Consider the following 23,145-nt stretch of genomic DNA (forward strand, 5'->3'; position numbering starts at 1 on the left):
CTTTTAATAACATGTGAATGTAAACCGAAATCCATTGACGTGAAACAGAAATATGCCTTTGTGCTGTAAATTTTCTGTGAAGGTTGATAAATTTTATGGTGGTAAAATTAATCCACCCCCCTCAACTACGGCTAGACTTGAGACACCACGTGCCAGATTGCGTCATGTGCGTTAACAGGGTTAGCTGCTGCCTAGTCGAGGTGTATCGAAAACAAAAGAGCTAGGCGGTGTTTAAAAACAGTAATACAAAAATGTCGAATGATAGCGTGTTGGCAATGGCTCGGTTTATAATTGGAGGTCGCAATCGTGTCGGGTATGGTCAATTACATTGAACATCGATTTTGGTTCAAATGTGAGGACAAATTTCGGGACTGCCCTGGGCCAAAGGTCCCTAAGGGTGGATAGCAGCGTAACACGCCACCTGCCAGCAGTGAAGACGCGCTCAAATTTCTCATAACCGCTCGAATTTTTAATGTGTTATGAAACGATATTTTGCTCTCCACTTCCTACACTTGAAAGTGCGACCAATTCAAGTACATTAGAAGCACTAGAGCGAGTTTACGAACCGCAGCTTGTTTAATCTCTAATCTTTGTATCATATCTGACGGCGAGTGCACTTCGCAAATACCAGCCCCAGGACCAATACAACACACTAGTCCTAGTATTACGTAAGATCTATTGTGACCTCATAGAGCTCTGCGCCTCATTAGGGCCGTGATCCTCTTTCTGTTGATGTTGAGGTGTTGTTCATTGGTATCTTCTTTAATTTATCCACATATCGATAGATTTGTGCTTGGGTATCGCCAACCATTGTTGCTTGGGTATCTGTTTTTTTTTTTCTCCCAGCTATGAGTTATTTACTTCTCATCAGGCGTCCCGCAGTATTCTGTTCCGGGTGCACTTCTCTCTTTGTGCTTCAGTGGCCTATCCTAATTTTGTGCTTTATTTTACTATTAAATTACATTTTATCAAGACTTTCCTCTAAAACTTACATAAGTGGCATGCTACAGTTTATGGGTATTATTACTCTTAAACTGTTTTAATCTCATTTCCTTAAGAAACTTCTTATTTCCTGCTCAAATAGATCGAATAGCCTAAACAGAGTGGTGGAGTACAGACACTCCAGCATTACATTTACGTAAATAATTTCATGGCTCAAGCACATTGAACTCGTTTCTAACAAAACTCTCCAGCGGCTTAGATACCTGCACCACTCTTGGCGTGCTGCTCATTAGATCCAAAGCTAAATTCAAAACCCTATTCCACCCATACCTTCAATGCTGCTATGTCGTTTGGAAACCTGACACCCTTTGGATGTAAAGAAATGGAATCGTCTGAAAAAAAGCTGTCCATTCTATATAGCACCGATATGTCAGAAATTTTGCCGTTTTTTCATGTCTTTCATCTGGGGCTCACTGCACCTCCCTTAGCTGTGCGCATGAAATGTATTAAGTTTTGGCCAATCTGCGAGTTGAGTTCCTTGGGAACTTTTTGAAAATTTTAAACCATAATTATTGAGATGCTGCTATGAAATAAATACATCATCCTAAGCCTTGTTTAAATGCTACTTTTCTCCGCACCTTCTAGAACTTAGCTATCCCGCTGCTGGCCCTCTACCTTCTCTGTCTCTGAAAACATTTTGAGATATTGTGGTTTGTAGCTCACAAACTTTTACTGTGTCTTTTCTTACGTTTTCATAGTAGGAAATATGCTGCGGATTGTTGCCATTTCTTTGTGCATTTTTACATCCTCACGCTATAGCCTCAGGCGACGCTGGATTGTTTGAAATCGAAATGAAATAAATACTGTAGTGCCAAAGTGCTCGCACAAATGCGGCAACAAGGTCCCATAATGTTGTTTCGGAAGTCTAAACGAATGTAAAGAGCTAAGTTGGCGACTGAGATTTTTTTTTTCCAATACGCAGGAAAGGCGAACATCGGCGGAGACGCATATAAAGAAGCTGACGCCTTGAAGCATGCTGGTGTGGAGATGTACTGCATCGGAATCACTGGACAGCGGAATGACGAGGCACTTAACAGGCTGGCCTCCAAACAAGACAATGTGTTTATCCTACGCGACTACGATGCCTTACACTGGCTAGCCGAGAAGCTCACCAATGGCACCATAGGTGAGGAACTGAATAGCCGATCGCTTTGTAAGAATAAAGCCCTAGATGTATCTGGAAAAAGATCGACATTGTATTCCATCTCGCACTCTGCTCGAAAAAAATGCGGTCGATCTGAGTAGCTGCTGCTAGATGTGTTCAGCCTTTTTCTAAGCGGTGAGAAGCACACACGGGGAAAAGTGGGCACTATTAGTGAATGTGTATGACCCGTTCGCCTTCTTTCAGAGAACAAAAAGTTATTCGGCAGCGCATAATCTAGAGTGGTGGTGAATTAATTCTCAGATGAGCTTAAGGTACGCGCTTTTAGCATTACTTTTCAGTGTTTGTATTCCTTCTGGTTTCATTATTTGTGTTTCAGGATGCGATCAATCCAGGTAAATCTAGGCGCGTCTTGCGTCACAAACGAAACGATAAAGCAGCGTGTCGGCAGCCTTGAAGAATTAACAAATAAACACAACAAACAAACCCTACAAAGATTCGCGGCATTACTCCCCTCTCAAAGAAGCATCGACTCGACGCTTTAGAACATAATGCGGTTATAAACAATCAAAAACGGATTGTGCAAAAATAAACACCGAATGTGGAAATACGGCGTCCTTTAGCGTGCATGATAGGGCTTTAGGCGTACGACATGGACTACTTCTGGTCGTACGCGGCGTCGCTGGGATGCAGTCATTTGGTCAGGGACGACTTCATAGTCCAATTCACCTAGCCGACGAAGAACCTTGTACGGGCCGAAATAGCGGCGAAAAAGCTTCTCACTCAATCCTGGGCGGCGAACGGGCGTCCAAACACAAATTCGGTCTCCTGGCTTGTGTTCCGCGTTCCGTCTTCGTAGGTTGTAGCGTGTGGCGTCGGACCGCTGCTGGTTTTTGATCCTTAATCGGGCAAGTCTTCGGGCTTCTTCTTCGCGTTGAAGGTAGGCGTTGACGTCGACGTTATCTTCCTCGGTAACGTTGGGCAGGATGGCGTCTAGCGTGGTCGTGGCCTCTCTGCCACGGACGAGCCTAAAAGGCGTCGTCTGGGTGGTCTCCTGCACTGCGGTCTTGTAGACTAAGACAACGTAGGGCAAGATGACGTCCCAGGTCTTGTGTTCAGCATCGACAAACATGGCGAGCATATCGGCGATGGTTTTGTTTAGGCTCTTGGTCAGACCGTTGGTCTGCCGGTGGTGTGCAGTTATTCTCCGTTGGCTGGTTTGGCTGTAATAGAGGATGGCTTGCGCCAGATCCGCCGTGAATGCTGTTCCTCTGTCAGTGATGAGCACATCGGGGTCGCCGTGTCGCAGAAGAATGTTCTCCACGAAAAAAATTGGTGACTTCTGCTGCTGTTCCGTTCGGTAGGACTTTTTCCTCGGATTAGCGGTTCGGGTGGTCGGTCGCTACAATGATCCACTTATTTCCAGACGGTTATTTCGGGAAAGGGCCAAGCAAGCCCATGCCGATCTGCTGAAATGGCCTTGAGGGGGGTTCAATGAGGTTCAGAAATCCTGCTGGTCGAGTTGGAGATGTCTTTCGTCGCTGACAATCTGGGCAGGTTTTCACATAATGTGCGACATCGGCAGGCAGTCAGGGCCAGCAATACTTGCCTTGAATGCGGCGGAGGGTGCGAGAAAACCCGAGATGTCAAGCTGTCAGCTCGTCGCGTGAGGCCTGAAGAACGTCTCCGCGCAGACTTGCAGGTTCAGCAAGGAGATAGGCTTATTAGCTGCAAAGTTCTTCACGAGGACATCGTTCTGTAAACAGAATGAAGGCTATTCTCGCTTGAATGAGGCGGGGGGTGAAGAAACCTTGACAACCAAGTATTCGATGAGGCATTTTATGTCGGGGACCGCGCGTTGCTGTTGTACAAAAGAGCTGGAGCTGATAAGTCCCAGGAAGGCGTCCTCATCGCCGTTCGGCGGTGGTGCTTCTACAGGGGCTTGTGACAGGCAGTCGGCGTCAGAGTGCTTGCGTCCGGACTTGGAAACGACAATTAAGTCAAACTCCTGGAGCCGCAGGCTCCGTCGAGTGAGGCGGCAGGAGGGGTCCTTCAAACTGGCGAGCCAGAACAGTGCGTGGTGATCGCTGACCACCTTGAACGGTCGTCCGTACAGGTAGGGGCGGAATTTCGTCGTAGCCCAGATGATACACGGCACTCACTCTCAGTTGTCCAATAATTAGCTTCGGCTTTGGACAGGGAACGACTAGCGTACGCGATGACCTTCTCCACTCCGTCAGTTTTCTGAACGAGGACAGCGCCTAGGCCCACAATACTAGCGTCGGTATGAATTTCAGTTTCGCCGTTTTCATCGAAGTGCGCGAGGATCGGTGGGGACTGTAAACGACGCTGAAGTTCCTTGAAGGCTTCCACTTGCGGCGCTTCCCATTTAAATGGCACGTCTGCCTTTGTAAGGTGAGTCAGTGGCTCGGCGATACGCCCAACGTTCTTGAAAAATCGTCGGTAATACGCGCAAAGTCCGAGAAATCTGCGCACAGCTTTGTTATCGGCCGGTGGCGGAAACATTGCGATAGCAGCTGTTTTCTGCGGGTCTGGGCGTACTCACTCCTTGCTAAGAATGTGGCCTAGAAAAAGCAGCTCTTCATAGGCAAAGTGGCACTTCTCTGCTTCAACGTTAGGCCGGACGATTTGATTGCGTCTAGTACTGTTAGAAGCCTGTTTAGGTGCTCCTCAAAGTTCGAGGCAAAGACAACGACGTCGTCTAAATATACCAGACAAATCTGTCATTTCAGGCCTGCCAGCACTGTATCCATTACTCGCTGAAATTTCGCTGCAGCGGTACAGAGACCAAACGGCATCACCTTGAACTCGAAGAGGCCATCTGGAGTGATGAATGCGGTTTTCTCGCCATCTTTTCATCGACCTCAGTTTGCCAGTAGCCGCTTTTGAGGTCCATCGATGAGAAATACTTAGCGTTGCAGAGCCGGTCCAGTGTGTTGTCGATGCGGGAGAGAGGGTAGACGTCCTTTTTTGTGATGTTGTTCAAGCGGCAGTAATCAACGCAGAATCGATGTGCACCGTCTTTCTTTCTCACTAGAACAACCGGTGTAGCCCAGGGACTTTTTGAAGCTTGGATGATGTCGTCGCGAAGCATTTCTTCCACTTGGTCCCGGATGGCTTCTCGTTCCCGCGGCGACACTCGGTAGGGGCTCTGGCGGAGGGGTCGGGCGTGCTGGCCGGTGATAATGCGATGCTTGGCAATCGGCGTTTGTCGGACCTTCGGCGATTACGAAAAGCACTCGCTGGAGCTTCGAAGGAGATTGCTGATCTGGTCTTGTCTGTTCCTGGGCAGGGCTGAGTTCATGTCGGACGTGGGCGAGTTCTCTTGGTCAGGCGAATCTACTGCGGACGGGTCGGAGAGGGCGAAGAAGTCTCGTACGTCGTGTATTTCGTCGAGGAAAGCAATCCCCGTTCCTTTGTTAACGTGCCGGTATTCTTTGCTGAAGTTAGTCACAAGTACCTCGGCTTGTCCTTTGCAGAAGTGTACGATGCCTCTCGGAGATGCCGATTCCTTGGTCGAGAAGCAACTGCATGTTCCCCTCGATAATGGCTTCAGTGTCACTCTCTTCCGGGGCGCCTACGGTGACGACGACGCTTAAGCGGGATGGGACACTCACTTGTTCCGCCAGGACACAAAGTGAAATGTGATGCTCCGGATTCCTCGTTGACGGGATGGCCTTGTCCGTGGAAAGCCTGATCAGCTTGGATCGCAGGTTGATGACCGCCTGATGCTCATTAAGGAAATCCATGCCCAAGATCACTTCGCGGGAACATTGCCCTAGAACTACGAAGGTCGCGGGTTAGGTATGTCCCTTGAGAGTCACCCGCGCTGGGCATCGTCCTGATGGCGTCCTGATGGCGCACCCCCCTGCGGTGCGAATTTGTGGGCCGTCCCAAACGGTCGTTACTTTCCTCAGCTGCGCAGCGAATGGCACATTCATCAGCGAATAATCGGCTCCTGTGTCGACTAGAGCGGTGACTTTCCGGCCGACGATAACGACTTCTAAGTCGGATGACCTGGCTCTGGAGTTGCACGTCGTCCTCGGCGTCGGGTTGCGGCTTCGTCGGGTATGTGAATCGTGGATGGGGCGTGTGGTCGGAGCTTTTCTTGGTGGCGGCGTATTTTTGAGGGCGGTTCGCGTAGTGGTCGAGGTTATTGTAGGCGTCGTCGGCGTAGCAGGTGCGGCGCCTTCATACGGCGTGGTCGCTGCAGGATCTTCGTCGTTTTCTCTGCAATCAACCTGACCTCCACAGATTGCTTTGTTTAGTTTCCCCTACGAGGGCAATGGGCAGCCGCGGCGTAGCTGCGGCGCGGTGACGCAAAACGTGCGGTGGACGGCGACGACGAGCGGGAAAGACTGCTTGCAGACACGTACTCTCCTCTGTGCAGGCAGTCGTCGATTTCACGTGGTCGCTGACCGGGGAGCGGTTGTGGGGCGTCGATGGCCAAACCTCGCAGGCTGATGCGTCTGTACGGGCAGTGGCGAAGTATATGACCGGCTTCGGCGTAGTGGAAACGCAGCGGGCGGTTGTTGGAAGTCCTCCAGGCGTCGCACTCTCTTGGGCTTGGTCGTCGTTCGTAGGCTAGGCGGGTGGGGACAGGGGTGCGGCGTTCGGGAACAGCTGGTTCACGTCGAAGAAGCGGACTTCGGTTCTCTCGTTGGGGCTGAGGTCTACGTACTGCAGCGGCGTAGGTTGAGGCTGGAGCTTCAGCAGGAGGCGAAGATGACGGGACGGAAAAGGAGAGACGAAGATGCTGCACTTCTTCAAAGAAAACGTCCGTGAGCGACGCCACCTGAGCATCCTGCGTCGGCAGCAGTCGGCGAACTTCTTCGCGAACAATTTTGCGTATTACATCTCGAAGGTTGTACTCACTTGCAGGGGTACCTTGTGGGGGGCTTATCCGCAGGACTTGAAGTGGTCGGTTGTAGTCCGGGGTCCGGGCGTCCAGGGCCGTTTCGATGGTTGAAGCTTCAGCTTCAAACTCGGCGACTGTTTGTGGAGTATCCCGGATCAGGTCGGCGTAAAGTTGCCCCTTCACGCCACGCATCAGGAAGGACAGGTTCTTTTCCTCAGTCATGTTGGGGTTGGCGTACCTGAAAAGACGTTTCATGTCTTCCACATACGCAGTCACGGTCTCGTTTGGGAGTTGAGCTCTTGTCTGCAGCAGTACCTCCGCTCTTTCCTTACGTACGACGCTGGTAAACGTACCCGCTGCCTGCTTCTTGAAGGTAGCCCAGGTCATGAGGGAAGATTCGTGGTTTTGAAACCACGTTATCGCAGTTCCATCCAGTGCAAAATAAACATTTCGAAGCCTAGCGCTGTCTCTCAGGTGTTCAGCGCTGCTACACGGTCGTACAAGTCCAGCCAGTTTTCTATATCCTCGTGTGGTTCTCCACGGAAAGACGGAGACTCAAGGGGCTGGCGAAGCACGACGGGCGTTGGTTGTGCCCCAGGTTTCATCCTGAGGGGCATAGCTGGATAGCAGGTCAGCAGCTCCACCAGATGTCACGTAGTGGTGACTGCAGTATGGCGAGCAGGAAAACAGCGAGAACGTCTTCGAAACGAAACCCTTTATTTTGGCTGACTTGCGCCCCCAAAGAACTGAATCACTCCGCGGCGGCGTAGCAACAAGCGTGCTCGGCGGTAGTCGAACAGAATCGCCGCCGCTATCGGCCGTGCTCTTTTTAAAGCTGATAGCGAACCTTCGAGGTGAAGCGTGGAAAGTTACTAGAACATTCTGGCACAAAGTAGAATCGGTTCCGCCTGGATGCGATCAATCGAGATAAATCTAGGCGCGTCTCTCGTCACAAACGAGGCGATAAAGTAGCTTGCCGGCAGCCTTGAAGAATGAACAAATAAACACTACAAAAAACGCTTCAAAGATTCGCGGCAATATAAAGACAAACCGGATTTTCTTACAACTTATACGGGAGAACACCCAGTTCCTCCCGCTCATAACGCCTCCCACGGCTCGAAAACCTCGAGAAATATTTGCATAGACCTCGTCTTTGAGAACCAGGTTTTGGTGCAGTCATTGGGGCGTACATCTCATTATTTCTCCGACCACAAACCTTTCTTCATGACAACCAAGAACTTTCAGTAGAGTGTTTCTTGAAGAAGGTCGTCAAGATGGTCGACCGGAGGAAGGTAGCTGTGTAAGCGTATGGGGGGAAGCTTGCGAAGGATTCAGAAGGGAAGGAACGGCCGAGGCTTGTCAAGCCGGGACTCAATGGTCCGCGCTGGCTTTTCAATGGGCTGATTGAAGACAAAATGGCCAGGCTTTCATTAATGCCTTGGGCAATTATTCCAAGCTTATGAATAAAGTACGACTCGCGTTGCTTCCTTTCTCGGGTGTGGTTGAACCCACTGTGTAATTCTGTTAAGTGCACCAAATGGATGTTTTTTCTCATTAATGTGTTTTGACAGGTGAAGGTTGGGTAGAGATTGGGCATGAGCGTGGTGATTATTACAGCGAATTCGTAAAGGGTTAACCGTCTGCCCACTGTACACTGCTCACACTGCATTCTAGGAGGTAGATAACGTTGGAGGAGTCACAATTAAAGTTTCCATTCATTTTCTATTCAAAGCCTGAGGCTGTACTTATTTCACAGCTTCTGGTACGCTTATGTTTGCGAACCTGGCATGTTTGCAGACCTAGCCCTATTGTATCTGGCATTGGCACGATTACGGAACCAATTTCCAGTTACACTGACACATTAATCAGGAATATTTCAACAACTCACCCATCCCACATATTAGGCACAAACCATTTCCTTCCCGGAATAACAGGCATTAAAATTGCGGAAGGAGCCTTTCTGTAACATTAGATGCAGTCTCGCTCTACACTAACATTCCTCATTCCAATGGCATCAAATCTCTGACCAAAGCATACAAGCAAGTTAGAAAAGAGGAGCGCTTAGCCCCACGCGGTCCAGAAATATACTTGCGAAAATTGTACTCGAATACAACAGCTTTGAATTCAACAATCAACACTGGTTGGTTGGTTTATGGGGTTTAACGTCCCAAAGCGACTAAGGCTATGAGAGACGCCGTAGTGGAGGGCTCCGGAAATTTCGACCACCTGGGGTTCTTTAACGTGCACTGACATCGCACAGTACACGGGCCTCGAATTTCTCCTCCAAAGAACAACAATCAACGCTATTTATAAATTAATGGCACAGCGATGGGTACAAGGATGACCCCCACCTACGGCAGAATTTTCTTTCATTGTATTGAATCTAAATTTGTGCAAGATTCTCTCATTGAGGCCATCTTATACAAACACAGTTTGGATGACATTTTTTTTTGTAATTTCGACTGACACAGAGCACGAACTCTTAAATTTTATTGAACAATTCAAGCTTGTCCATCCCAGCATATAGTTCACTCACGCGCACTCCCAGAGCACAATTAACTTCCTAGATGTTGAGATTTCGGTAAAGGAAGGCTCACTTGCCGCCAGCGTGTATAGAAAACCGAAGGACCGTCAACAATACTTACACTTTCTAAGTTGTCACCATTCTCAGTCTAAAGTAAGTACCCCATACTCCAGGCACATCGATTTAAAATATTTTGTTCTCAAGATCAGGAGTTCGTAAGGAATTCCTATCGCATGCGAGAAGTCCTACCAATCACACATTGCACACCAAGCACGCCTATCAAAATCGGGCTTTTTCATTTGAAAAGAAACTCTAGGATATTACTGCGCAGGATATATAATAAACAGATTCACAACAGCGCTACGGAACGAGGACAGAAGGAACACGAAAAACACAGGAGGGGCGCTGACTACCAACTCTTTATTGCGTGAAAAAAACCAGCACAGATTTATACTATTTACTGGACCACGTGATACACTGTCAGCCACGGGACACAGCGAAGGAACGCCTCACACGTTTGGCGAGTCATAACACAGCTCGACAGAACTCATGAAAAGTGCATGCACTATCAAAATATAGCATTACCAAACTAATGATAAAAGGACTAACAGATACAAAGATGTGCATGACCCAGCTACAGGCTATGACAACTACAGCTCAGATAGGCAAGAAAATGAGTACTTCAAAGCAAAGCGGAATCTTTGGGCTACTAAAAACATTCAAGAGAGCGAGAAGGCGTAAAAGCATGACAAAAGCATGAGCAAAATAACAATGAAAAAAAGGGGCATGAGAAATAAAAGTTGCTAGGCAATAGGCAGAGTCAGCAGGCTAAAAGCGAAAACAATAAACCGACACCAACAAATAACACGGTAAAAGTAACAATCGTTAAAAAGAGAAACTAAAAGAAAGAAGAAAAAATATGAACCACCACCGGCCAAGCAATGAAGACGGTAAAACCACTAAAAGTCTTTAAAATACAGAGGAACAAAGTTCCGCAGAAGGTCAACAAACAAAACAGCGCAAAATAAAACACAATAAGGTGAGATGCGGGGAAAACCGTTTTTCAGGATGTCTAGCAGTTAACACGCAAGAATCGCGTCCGTTCCAGAAAGGACCTTTCTTTCTCCTGTAAACAGACAGAAGAACTGCTAATGCACTCGTCCCCAGCCTTTTTAATCAAAAAACCTTCAATAATCTCCCTTTCTATTCTACTCTTTGCGGTCGCCAGAAACTTGGTGTCTGAAAACATAGGTCGACAATCGTGACGGGGTTGGTTGCAGTGTAGTGCCATGTGGCTCCCAGACTTGTTTTTTACGTTGAGGAAGTGTTCGCTTCCTCTGTCATTGAAGCAGCGTCCGGTCTGGCCGATGTATACTTTACCACAAGTGAGGAGAATCTGGTAGACAACTGCGGATCGACATTCGGTGTACTGACGGGAATGTTTTACTGAGCAGGTCGCCCGCTTCTTCCGGTTTACCATCGGACACACTCTTGCCAACTTACATGGGGCAGAAAACACAACGTTCACATCGTACCTGGCTGCAACCTTTTTAACATTATGCGATAGCTTATGGATATAAGGAATTACGGCAACACGATTCCTTTCCCCATGGGCTCTCTCCTTTCCTCTCCTAACTTCATTTTCTGTAGTAAGGCTTCGCACAGGCCTGCTATGAGGAAAGGTGAGTAGCCAGCTAAAAGAAGGCGTTCAACCTGGTTATCAAAGCTGTAATCAGCCATGTGCTCGCAACTTTTTGTTAGTGATGCATGAAGTGCGCTATTTGCGACTGCGCGCTTGACAAGGGAAAGGAAACGTGTTGCCGTAATTGCTTATATCCATAAGCTACCGCACAATGTTAAAAAGGTTGCAGCCAGGTACGATGTGAACGTTGTGTTTTCTGCCCCATGTAAGTTGGCAGGAGTGTGTCTGATGGTAAACCGGAAGAAGCGGGCGACCTGCTCAGTAAAACATTCCCGTCAGTACACCGAATGTCGATTCGCAGTTGTCTACCAGATTCCCCTCACTTGTGGGAAAGTATACATCGGCCAGACCGGACGCTGCTTCAATGACAGAGCAAGTGAACGCTTCCTCAACGTAAAAAAACAAGTCTAGGAGCCACATGGCACTACACTGCAACCAACCCCGTCACGATTGTCGACCTATGTTTTCAGACACCAAGTTTCTGGCGACCGCAAGGAGTAGAATAGAAAGGGAGATTATTGAAGGTTTTTTGATTGAAAAGGCTGGGAACGAGTGCATCAGCAGTTCTTCTGTCTGTTTACAGTAGAAAGAAAGGTCCTTTCCGGAACGGACGCGATTCTTGCGTTTTAACTGCTAGACATCCTTACAAACGGTTTTCCCCGCATCTCACCTCATTGTGTTTTATTTTGCGTTGTTTTGTTTGTTGACCTTATGCGGAACTTTGCTCCTCTGTCTTTTAAAGACTTTTAGTGGTTTTACTGTCTTCATTGCTTGGCCGGTGGTGGTTCATGTTTTTTCTTCTTTCTTTTAGTTTCTCTTTTTAACGATTGTTACTTTTACCGTGTTATTTGTTAGTGTCGGTTTATTGTTTTCGCTTTTAGCCTGCTGACTGTGCCTATTGCCTAGCAACTTTTATTTCTCATGCCCCTTTTTTTCATCGTCATTTTGCGGATGCTTTTCTCATGCTTTTACGCCTTCTCGCTCTCTTGAATGTTTTTATGTAGCCCAAAGATTCCGCTTTGCTTTGAAGTACTCATTTTCTTGCCTATCTGAGCTGTAGTTGTCATAGGCTGTAGCTGGGTCATGCACATCTTTGTATCTGTTAGTCCTTTTATCATTAGTTTGGTAATGCTATGTTTTGATAGTGCATGCACTTTTCATGAGTTCTGTCGAGCTGTGTTATGACTCGCCAAACGTGTGAGGCGTTCCTTCGCTGTGTCCCGTGGCTGACAGTGTATCACGTGGTCTAGGAAATAGTATAAATCTGTGCTTGTTTTTTTCACGCAATAAAGAGTTGGTAGTCAGCGCCCGTCCTGTGTTTTTCGGGTTCCTTCTGTGCTCGTTCCGTAGCGCTGTTGTGAATCTGTTATTAAGCATGAACCAACTAGCCCACACCAGAATCCTCTTAGGAGATATTAAGGTGGAGAGGAGGAATAACCGCGAACTTGGACGAGACTGAAGAACGAGACGTCCAAGTTTGAGGGTTATTCCTCGTCTCCAACATATCAGACCAACTGGCCCAAAGCTTCCCCATGTTGAGATATAAAGCGCGCAAGGAATATTGTTTTTCCTTCCTCAGTGCTAAATATACTCAAGCACGCGTATATCGCAAAGGATTAGCTATTTAAGATCAGCAGAGGGCGTGAAAATAAGGAACATAAATTGCAGAGGCAGTTTCCCGTAAAGCGGCGATGAATGAAAATGCTGCTACACAGGTGTATTAAATGTGGTATAGAAGTTCAGAAAGAAAATATTTATGATGAATTGGCTGAAGTTACATCTCGCAGTTACTTTCAAATGCGGTGGTGCTCAACCGTCACGAGACCTTGACATTTGAAGTCAAGCTTGATGCAAGCCCGTTTGGTCGGTGGTACATACGAAAAGAAATCAACGAGACCTACAAAGCGGAAGATACGTCATTCCTGCTCCAGCATTTGGCCCTGTTCATATAGCTTGTGAACAAGACTCGCGAGTGGGACCAATACGCTATATCATCATTTTTTTAGCAGGCGCCGTTTTTTTATTATCCAGAGACCTCCACATATAGACATAAGTACAGACATATGAACATATGCTAGGTAAAACCACTAGCTGATAAATGCTAGCTTCAAATCAATCAAACAGAGGTATACAGCGTGACGCGATTACTATTCCTGATGTTTAAAAAAAGCTAAAGGACGACAACACAATATTGCCGAACCCCACATTCTGATGATTAAAACACGTTTAAAAAACGAGCCTTGCAGCTTGTCTTACCAGACATTTTCAACGGAGCGCAGATACCATTCAGCGTTTCTAAGTCCCAACCTTCGTCCATATTTTTTTTTTATCTTACGCAGACTACGGCGAATGTGGGCTGAGCTACACCCATCATCCCGATTCGGGCTTTGATGGGGACGACTCAGCCACGGGTCGAATTCTCGGAGGAGCTGAAGTGAAGACTATTTGGCCATGGATGGTTCAGATACAGATCAAGGAGAGGAAGGACAATAAGGTATGCCTTTGGTTATTCGATCTCTTTAGGCGCCTACGGTACTCTTTTTGCATGTGAGCTAACTCACTTTATGCGCAGTGCACTAAACTGCTTTATTCAGAGGAAAGCTATCCTCTTATCACGTTTCTTTCGAACTACTCAAATCGCTCATAAACAGTGCCAGGTTTTGCAAGAATGAGGAAGGAGACCGGACAGTGGGAGATTAAGAAATAGAATTTGAGGATAGCAGGTGGGGGTTGTTAGTACAGAACATTTAGACAAATAATTTTAGGATCATGAACAGCTGCTTCAGCAAACGGGATAACCTGAAAAGGGTTTGTTGAAGTGCCTGAATATAGTAAACTAAAAATGAAATAAACTTCGCACTTTGCACACATTCCCACAGCGTGCAGGACGTGGAGGTTCCCGTAAAAAGGCGATGTAGTGATCACAAGGTTTTAAAGTCTCGAATCGACCTAGACTTGAAAAGAGTACGCAGGAAACTATCAAGCAAGAATCCCAACATAAAGTTAGCGGCAGGAGAGAAAGTAGAGGAATTTAGAATCTTGGTGCGAAGAAGACGTTCTGCTTTAACTGAGGACAATGGTGTTTGTGCTCCAGCAACGTATGATGATTGCACAAGTATTATTACCGAGTGTAAAATGGAACTTGTGGGTAAAGTGGCTGGCCAGTACTGCTAAGCACTTGCAGCAAACGAAAGATCTGAATTATAAAAGCCGATCAAGAAGGCCTCTAATCACATCAATACCATATAACTGTTAGTGTTTCAAAGTTAATGAATAAGCTTAAGGTATCAGGTATAAGTAAGTATAATATGCAGAGAGTACTGCGTGCGCTTCAGATAGGAGGCGGCCTAAAAGCTGTTAAAAGTAAACTATATGTAGGTAATATTAGATGTACAGTCTTTGTCAAAAGTTTAGAGCCCAGAGGATTTGCTTCTAAGCCTTGTAGTGGGGCTTGCGTTGCATTCGTGGAAGTTCTAACTACTGGAGGAGGCGGGACCAGGAAACCTTCAGGAAACCTGGAACGCTAAAGATACATTGTGAACCTCACGCTGTGGCTCAGAAGTGAACCGCTTGGGCTCCAAACTTTTGACAAAGGCTGTATGCCCAAAGATATAAGGCGTGCAGTGTCATAACCAATAACAAAGAGATAGTTGCGGTAGCCGAACAAATCTTCATAGATGTCGACAGTAGCGACAATAATCAGGACGATATTCGCGAATGCAGTGGAGTTGCTGAGGGACAGGGAACTGCAGGTCTCTTAGAGGACGGCGGGACATAGTGCATCAACAGTTGGCCACAATGTGTACGCAATGCCTCTTAATCTAAAGGGTGCGGGAATCTTGGATGACTGCTAATTACCGTTATACATAGCAAAAGGGATGTAAAGGGGACAAGGTGTTTACTAATGTAATCGCTATACAATCAGATCAACCTTCGGATCCATCAACCAAGGACTAGGGTGGCTTTTGTAAACATTATACTGCAACAGATTACGTTTGCACTCTCAGTGAGGAGAGGGAGAAATGCGCGGGATATAACCAAACATAATAAAGCGCGCGTTTCATCTATAATGATCTGCATTTTTATTAATTACATTTTTCAATTAAGAATAACGCCTTTTCTCGCGAAGGCATTGTCAGCGTTGTAGCGCACCAGAAGGCAGCTAAGGCGTGCTGTTTTTTTTTATTCGTGCTGTTTGCCATTAGGCATAATGAAAAAGGGAAAGAAAGTTATAAAAAGGAGTGCAAACAAGCCTCGCTTAAAAAGCGGCAAAAGTTCGCGATAAAGCGATTATCTTGAGTCCACTTGCAATAGTCGTCTGCAACGTCCCATCGCAGGCCAACCTTTCTTAGGAAGCGTCGTCTCACGGAAGCTGTAGACGGGCAAGTCCACAGCAAGTGTTTTTCGTCACACTGGTCGGGCGCAGCACCACAATGGGGACACTTGTCAGTCACTTGGAAACGTTTGTCACGCCACCGATGACGCACAGAAGGAGTCAGAGCCGCTCCTGCCAGAATCCGGCGCAGAGATACCTCCTCCTCCTGATTGAGACTCCGGGGGAGAGGGTACGAACACGGAGGAATCAGAGCGCATGTTCGCTGACGCAAAGCCTGTTTCTCGAAAACATGGGACAGGAACGGATCTGAGGGAAGAGGGGAAGGTGGCGGGATATCGGATGTGTCAAGGTCTGTCATTGCATCCACATGCAATGACACACCAGGAGCGTGCTATTTAGTAGGGTGATGGCCTAATATAAAATATTTAGGTTTTTAATTCTTACTGTTTGTCTCCTCATATATTAAGATGGGGGTAGACCATAATAAGTACTATCTATATCAGTTTGCGAATTTAGAAAACGCAGTTTCCATGAGTACGGTGACCTAACAAATTTGGACTAAATAGCGGCAAATGACATGCTTTTTAGAGGATGAATGAATGAATGAATGAATGAATGAATGAATGAATGAATGAATGAATGAATGAATGAATGAATGAATGAAAAACTTTATTGTACTACAAGGGTTCTTTCGCGAAGCGTAGGTGAGCCCTCAGTCCAGGGCCCCAGCGGCCTTTGCAGTCTTGCGAGCCCTGTCGATCAGCTTGAGCTGCTCTTCAGGCTTCGAGCTGGACAGCGCAGCCTCCCAATGCTCCGGTGTTGGCGTGTTGTTTATCGGTGCTGCCTGCATTTTCTGACAGGCCCATGTAACGTGGTAAAGCGTTGGGTGTTCACCGCATAGCGGGTATTTGTTGCCATATGTGGTAGGATAGATTTTGCTGAGTAAACTGAGATTGGAGTAATAGTCTGCAGTTGTCTCCAGTCGGTTGCCTGGAGACAACTAACTGCAGACTAATACATACCCCAATCCCTTTTAGAGGAGCAGGCAGGCAAAACAACCCTTCCAGTCCACATAAATCGTCGAAACGGGCAGCGTTCTTCAGGCCACGTCACCGGCGGCAACAATCTCGGAGAGGCTTGCCGGCTTTCAGAACTGGCGGTTGTAGCTGCAGTCAGGGGAACAATCATAGTCATCGTACGAGTGCGAAATCTATCCAGTGCGTGCGCTAGAAAATGTCTGTCGACATTTATATCGATTTTCTCCATATTTTTATATACTAGTCTAAGAGGAATAAACGTGCGCGCAACAATTTCAGTGCGAAAGCACAAATTCATGAATTCGAACCGGTTCACCGGTTTCTATGACCGTGACCTTCAGGGTGGCGTTGGCAAAGCCATATATAAATAATTTACAGTCTAAAGTGCGTAGATGTGTAAGCGTTTTCTGCGCCACTTTGATTCATGAATAAATACTAATCAACTGCTAATAAATAATGCTTAAGCTTCCCCTTTAGGAGTGATACGCGACAGCTTGTTGTAGCTCTGCCAGGAAGTCCAGTGCGGCGCGGTGCCTTGCACTTTGAACGCAACGCTTTTTAAGGGAAGGAAATGGCGCAGTAATTCTTTGTCATCTCGGTGCACACGGGAACCGCATCGTACACGAAGGGAGGAAGTGGAAGTGAAAGAAGAAAGATAAAGAGAGGTTGTACTGAAGAAAATGAAGATGTATTTGAGGAAAGGAAATACGCACTAACTCCCTGGCATATCTTGGTGGACACCTTTCATTCGCTTTTAGAGGAAGTGAGGAAGTGGGAGTGAAAGAAGAAAAAGAAAGATGGGCCGTAATGAAGAAAATGAAAATTATATTTGAGAAAAAGAAATTACGCAGTAACTCTCTCGCATATCTCGGTGGACACCCGCCATCCGTTTGTAGAGGAAGTGACAGTGAAAGAAGAAAAATAAATGTGGGTCGTAATAAAGAAAACGAAAATTTTATTTGAGGAAAGGAAATTACGCAGTAACTCTCTCGCATATCTCGGTGGGCACCCGTCATCCGTTTGTAGAGGAAGTGACAGTGAAAGAAGAAAAAGAAAAATGGGCCGTAATGAAGAAAATGAAAATTGTATTTGAGGAATGGACATTACGCAGGCCTGAGGTAGTTATTGAGCCTAACGATAAGCCCGCCAGTGCGACACCTTCGGTGGATTTTGTTTCAAGTGGATGCCATTCGAACACGGTTTAATGGCGCCAGAAGGTGCCGAAATCCTGTCTAGAGTTTGACCAATCACCTGAAGATCTCATGCTCAAGCATGAAAATATACTTCGGAGCTCGCTCCTAGAGCGTGTATGCAATTTTCTGTACATCGATCTATTTAACGTTCCCATTTAAGTTCGGCAACCAGCAGCATATGATTACATTTCTCTCGCGTCTAATTGCAGTTTCATTTCCGGATACACTTTGATAACCAAGTCATCTACGCAAGGTGTGAAAGGACGATTTGAGGTGGCCACCTGAATACGGGATTCCGTGCATCACATAATTTTGGTCCCTTTGGGTTTCATAATGAGTACTTCTGAATAAAGAAATAAGCATTAAAAATGGAATCGTTCTCCTCACGGACAGGTGGTGCAATTTTTCCTCGGAAACTACAGACCTATGGACTGTGTACGGAAATTATTGAAATGCGGCAACACTTAGGACCGCGCACACGGATCTTGACGTAACTTTCAGAATATATTGTGAGAGTGCAATTGGTACCTTAATACCTGCACATAAAAACAACAATTAACATATGGAAATCGCCATTTCTAAGTCTTCTCGAGGAACTCACATCACGAAAAGCGCGCTTATACCTTGACATCACAACACTGCACAGAGCATTCCTCTTAGTTTCAGAATAATCACGGTAATGGAATCGCTTTGCGTTTGAAATGAATTGCTCGGGAATGAGTAAAATTGAAGCTTTCGAAGGTCTTAAATTCTTTACCCACTGGATAGTTGATTCCAGAGCAAAGTGAAATGTCTAGAGTTCGTAATAATCGTCGCTTGTGATGAAGTGAATTAAGGAGAAACATATGTTTTTCTCGTATTGCGCTAATTAGTATGTTTCTTTCGCGCAGACCGGAAGTCTGAAAATATATCCATGATTATCACAGTACCGGTTTTAATGAAGAGGATTTAAAAGCTCTCTGTAATATTTTTCTTCAGTTGCAGGTTGCTTGTGGTGGGACCATAATTGATAAGAAATGGGTCTTGACAGCTGCCCACTGCACGCACACAGCAGAGGAGGAACCAGCCAAGCGGCGGAACTACAAACCCGACGAGTTGAAGTTGCTAGCAGGTAAACGCTTACAGACTGTGCACAGAAAAAAACTACCTGAAAAAATAATGGGCTTTCGCCTCCGCGTATTACCATTTAATAATGGACGTCGATCGATAATTTCCGCTAACGAGTACGGCACCACGTTCGAAAATACTGTCCAAGTGCGAACAAATCCACCTAAACATTATTAGAGTGTCATCCTGCGGACAAGGGGAAGATTTAATTTGAAATAATTGAACCATAGATAATACACCAACAGTTATTTTGTATGCGCTACTAAGACGCGTGGTATGCGAAATGAGGTGCAAATGACGGCCGACCGATTGGAGGTCATCTATGATGTTTACCGCCATATGTTACGACAACCGCCTAAGCTCACAAGTGTATTATCATAAAACTACACCGCTCACGCATAAATAATCTAACTTCCCCCATGTCTCTCCGTCCGTCCGTCCGTCCGTCCGTCCGTCCGTCCGTCCGTCCGTCCGTCCGTCCGTCCGTCCGTCCGTCTGTCTGTCTGTCTGTCTGTCTGTCTGTCTGTCTGTCTGTCTGTCTGTCTGTCTGTCTGTCTGTCCGTCCGTCCGTCCGTCCGTCTGTCTGTCTGTCTGTCTGTCTGTCTGTCTGTCTGTCTGTCTGTCTGTCTGTCTGTCTGTCCGTCCGTCCGTCCGTCCGTCCGTCCGTCCGTCCGTCCGTCCGTCCGTCCGTCCGTCCGTCCGTCCGTCTGTCTGTCTGTCTGTCTGTCTGTCTGTCTGTCTGTCTGTCTGTCTGTCTGTCTGTCTGTCTGTCTGTCTGTCTGTCTAGGTCGGTTTTAAGGGGAAGTGTAATATACTGCACGAGAAGGCAGCAGCTCAGTATGTAGTGGCAAAGTATTTCAGGGTTTCTTATAAACACAAGAAATCATAATGTTTAGAGCGAAACAGAACTGCGCGAAGACGACGGGACAAAAGAAGGCACGAATACACACACACAAAGCGCAGTGTCGCTTTAAACGACAAATTATTTTGGAACTGAATCATTTATACTATGCGATTCATTTGTGTACATACTCTTGCACAAGCGTCTATCCTACTTCAACTCTTGACCAGAATAATCGTTCATAACATCTGCTAAGATATTCACAGATGTGGGCTTCGTCAGAGTGCAGTCCATAACGTCGCCTGCCGACTGAAACCCACGCCCTGCCCTCCAGGCGTAGCGGCGAGGGGGCACCAGTTCTGCCCCTGCCGTCGCTGCTAGTTTCATTTTGTTCAGCTACCCCATCCTTTTGTTCTTCAATGGTGGTAGCCGCTGGCGAGTCTCCGTAGGGCTGGGCGCGCTTGTGCTGGTCGAGCTAAACCTCTCTTGGCCCCCGTGTGGTTGACATCCACAGGATATGCCAGCCGCTGGCCCCTAAAGGGGTGTCGTTGTTTTGTGATGTCTTTACACATTCGAGAGGGGTGGAGGTCTCCCACTTATGAATACCAGGTAAGGCTGGGAAACAACGCCCAATTTTTTTCAGCTTTCCATGCTTTGAGAACAACTACAAAAAAAGAGGATTTTCTGATGTTCTGTCTTTATCCAAGCCCCCCCCCCCCCCCCCCCCCCCCCCTGCCTCCATCACTGCTTCTAGCCCGACGTCCGCCGAGTGTGCCTTTGCTTTCGGTGCTGCAAACTTGCTTTGGAAAATTCCACCCTCTAAGGCAGGCCGCCTGCTAGTGCACGCTCTTTTCATCACCTCTTGCGGTCATCCCCACGCGACATCTGGTGTAAGTGCAGAGCGCGGGTGTCCCTTTTTGCGGACTGTTCCTTTGAGTTCCTGGAGAGCCCTCACTCACCGTAAACGACAAACAATGAATTTCTCTGCCACCACCTTTAGCAGTCTTGCGACATCTACAGCAGTCATCCACCTTCAACCCTAAACCACACCCACATTGATTGGTCACCTCTTTTATAAGCCTGAAGAAAGGCTGGGCCAGTTTGAAGACACACAATAGTTCAATAATTTCGCTAATGACAGCAAGCACAGGCGAGTTGTTTTTAACATGTTAGGCGAGCCACGGACGCGGTACGAGAACCTCGAAGCTTTCATCCCACTAGGGGCTCATTAAAATGTTGTCTGGAAATGTTAACGAGAGTAGCCTCCAGAAAAAGGCACTACTGTTAGTGTTCTGTCGCATCCAAAACCCTAATGAGTCATTTGTTTTAGAGGTCTAAGAAATGTGTGCAAGGGCTGCAAGGGAAAGGCCCCAATCGCGTTCGTCTTCGTCATGTTCTTGCTCTGTGCGATGAGAAGATGCTGGATGCTATGCAGAACGTTGAGGAGTGATTTTATTCCGGATTTTATAACAATGCTGCTTTTACTGTGACCGAATTCGAAGACCTTGACGGGAAGAACCTACTAACGCAAGTGGGCATTCCAAGCATTGTAAGAAAGTTGCCCATCCGGAACAAATGCAAGCGGAGGTATTCTGAAAGATTTTGCAAAGTATTGTCGCGAAACTTTACAGTGCTTGTTTGTTTGTTCATTCTTCAAAGCTGCCGACACACCGCTTTATCGCTTTCTTTGTGATGCAAGAAGCGAACAGTTTATCTCGAGTGATCGCAATCAGGCGGATCCGATTGGACGTTGTTCCAGAATGTCGTAGCAACATTGCACGCTTTATCTCGAAAGTTCGCTATCAGCTTCGAATTGAGCACAGCCAAGAGCGGCGGCCAATATGTTCGACGACCGCCGGGCATGCTTGGTGCGACGTCGGGGCCGAGTCATTCAGTTTTTTGGGGGCGCAAGTGAGCCCAAATAAGGAGTTTCGTTTTCAATTATTTTTTGAATTCTATTGTCATGCATTGTATTGCTTTGTGACGCATTTCTGTACTGCGCGCGCTCACGCGCAGTGAAAAGTTACATTTCTTTAACACTGAATAGTCCTGCAGTTCCACTTCACTTACAGTACATTGTACTTGCGACCGACTGCAGTTCATTTCTGGTGTTGTGCTTGTTGCTAGCCTTGTCTCTTTCTTTTCCTTCTTTTTTTGTGTATTGAGTGGTTGTGTAAAGATTCATTAGAAACATGTGTTTTTTTCCTAATGACCTATTTTGTATCGTGTTGTGCTGCCACAACCCTTCTATGCGTGGGATTTTTCAAATTCTTGTGCGGTAGCGTTTTTTTTTCTTTTTTCTTTTTTTCGGAGGTGTTTATTTGACATTCCTGGGGACACCCATGCCTACTACTTTCGCCTGAAATGTTGCCTTCTCGCTGTGCAGCTGCCAAGCGCTTCACGCTTGTCGCCGAAATGCGTTATGAGCTGCCAGAACCCTGCTCTGAGTGCGATTTTGCAAAGTCTTCTGCAAAAGAGTGTTTTTTTTTTGCCATTCCTGCTGATCCCCATTCCTACTCATTTCTCCTGAAATGTTGTCTCCTCGCTGTGCAGCTGTCAAGCGCTTCGCGTTTGTCACCGACATGGGGTAATGACCCACACCTAGAGGGGCAGTCCCTTGGCTTCCTAAGAAAGCCATGAGGTCGCGGGGAAAGAAATTTTCCTTTCCACCGCTTTTATTTTCAGCCGTTCCCTCCTTCGGAACACCTGAACCCATGTTAGGGGATCGAGGTTTCAAGTTGTAACTGATGTGTTTTTTCTTTTATTTCAACTCCCCCTCCCCCCCTCACTATTGTTTGCATTTGTGCTTTACGATTTTTCCTGCACCTCGCGGATGCCATAAAAGCTGCTTGTTTCGAATACTGTAATACACTCGAAAAAGGCTGGTCCTCCAGCCGAAACGTCATTAATTCAATCCTGTTATGTTTTTCAATTTCTGGTGACTTTATCTTATATATATATATATAGGGTGTCCCAACTAACTTGGACAAAGATTTGTAAAAAAAGTAAGCGTTCCTCCCAACTGAAACCATATGGATGTTGTTACGGTTTGTCTTAAGTTACAGTACCATTTTTCCGCTTTTCCTATTTGAATAATTACTCGAGAAAAAAATTACCTTTTTAAATATTGCTTCAATCGTTGAGGCGTCACTAGGAAAGTTGTGGAGCTCCACAAATATTTTCCAACCCAGGCTCTTCCAACGAGATAGACTGAGCGTGGCCGTTTTTATTCGAGAAATACGAAAGCCCGCGGAGTTTAAAAGATACCACGTGACAGCGCGCTTCGTGCTCCCGGATGCGCCGCGATTAAAGCGCTGTCATCCTTGCTTTGTAAAAAGCATCACTCGCTTCGCGCCTTTCGTGCTGCCCAAGACCGGACTTCGCGTTGTGCTTGGTTTCAAGATAAGCGCCAGTGGGTACGG

At 46.6% G+C, this 23,145-nt stretch overlaps 1 protein-coding gene across 2 annotated transcripts in view; it reads left to right on the forward strand.

The window, feature by feature from the left end:
* LOC149360637 (complement factor B-like) overlaps positions 1-23,145 on the forward strand; it is a 138,771-nt gene that overhangs the window by 79,998 nt on the left and 35,628 nt on the right. For both annotated transcript variants that reach the window (XM_089572420.1, XM_089572421.1), the window contains 3 exons: positions 1,925-2,128; positions 13,549-13,703; positions 18,754-18,886. In XM_089572420.1, coding sequence (XP_089428546.1) covers positions 1,925-2,128; positions 13,549-13,703; positions 18,754-18,886 — 492 coding nt within the window. The remainder of the gene's footprint in view (positions 1-1,924; positions 2,129-13,548; positions 13,704-18,753; positions 18,887-23,145) is intronic.

This window comes from Amblyomma mixtum, chromosome 2 (assembly GCF_055824585.1).
Source record: "Amblyomma mixtum isolate Tamu chromosome 2, ASM5582458v1, whole genome shotgun sequence".
Lineage (NCBI taxonomy): Eukaryota > Metazoa > Arthropoda > Arachnida > Ixodida > Ixodidae > Amblyomma > Amblyomma mixtum.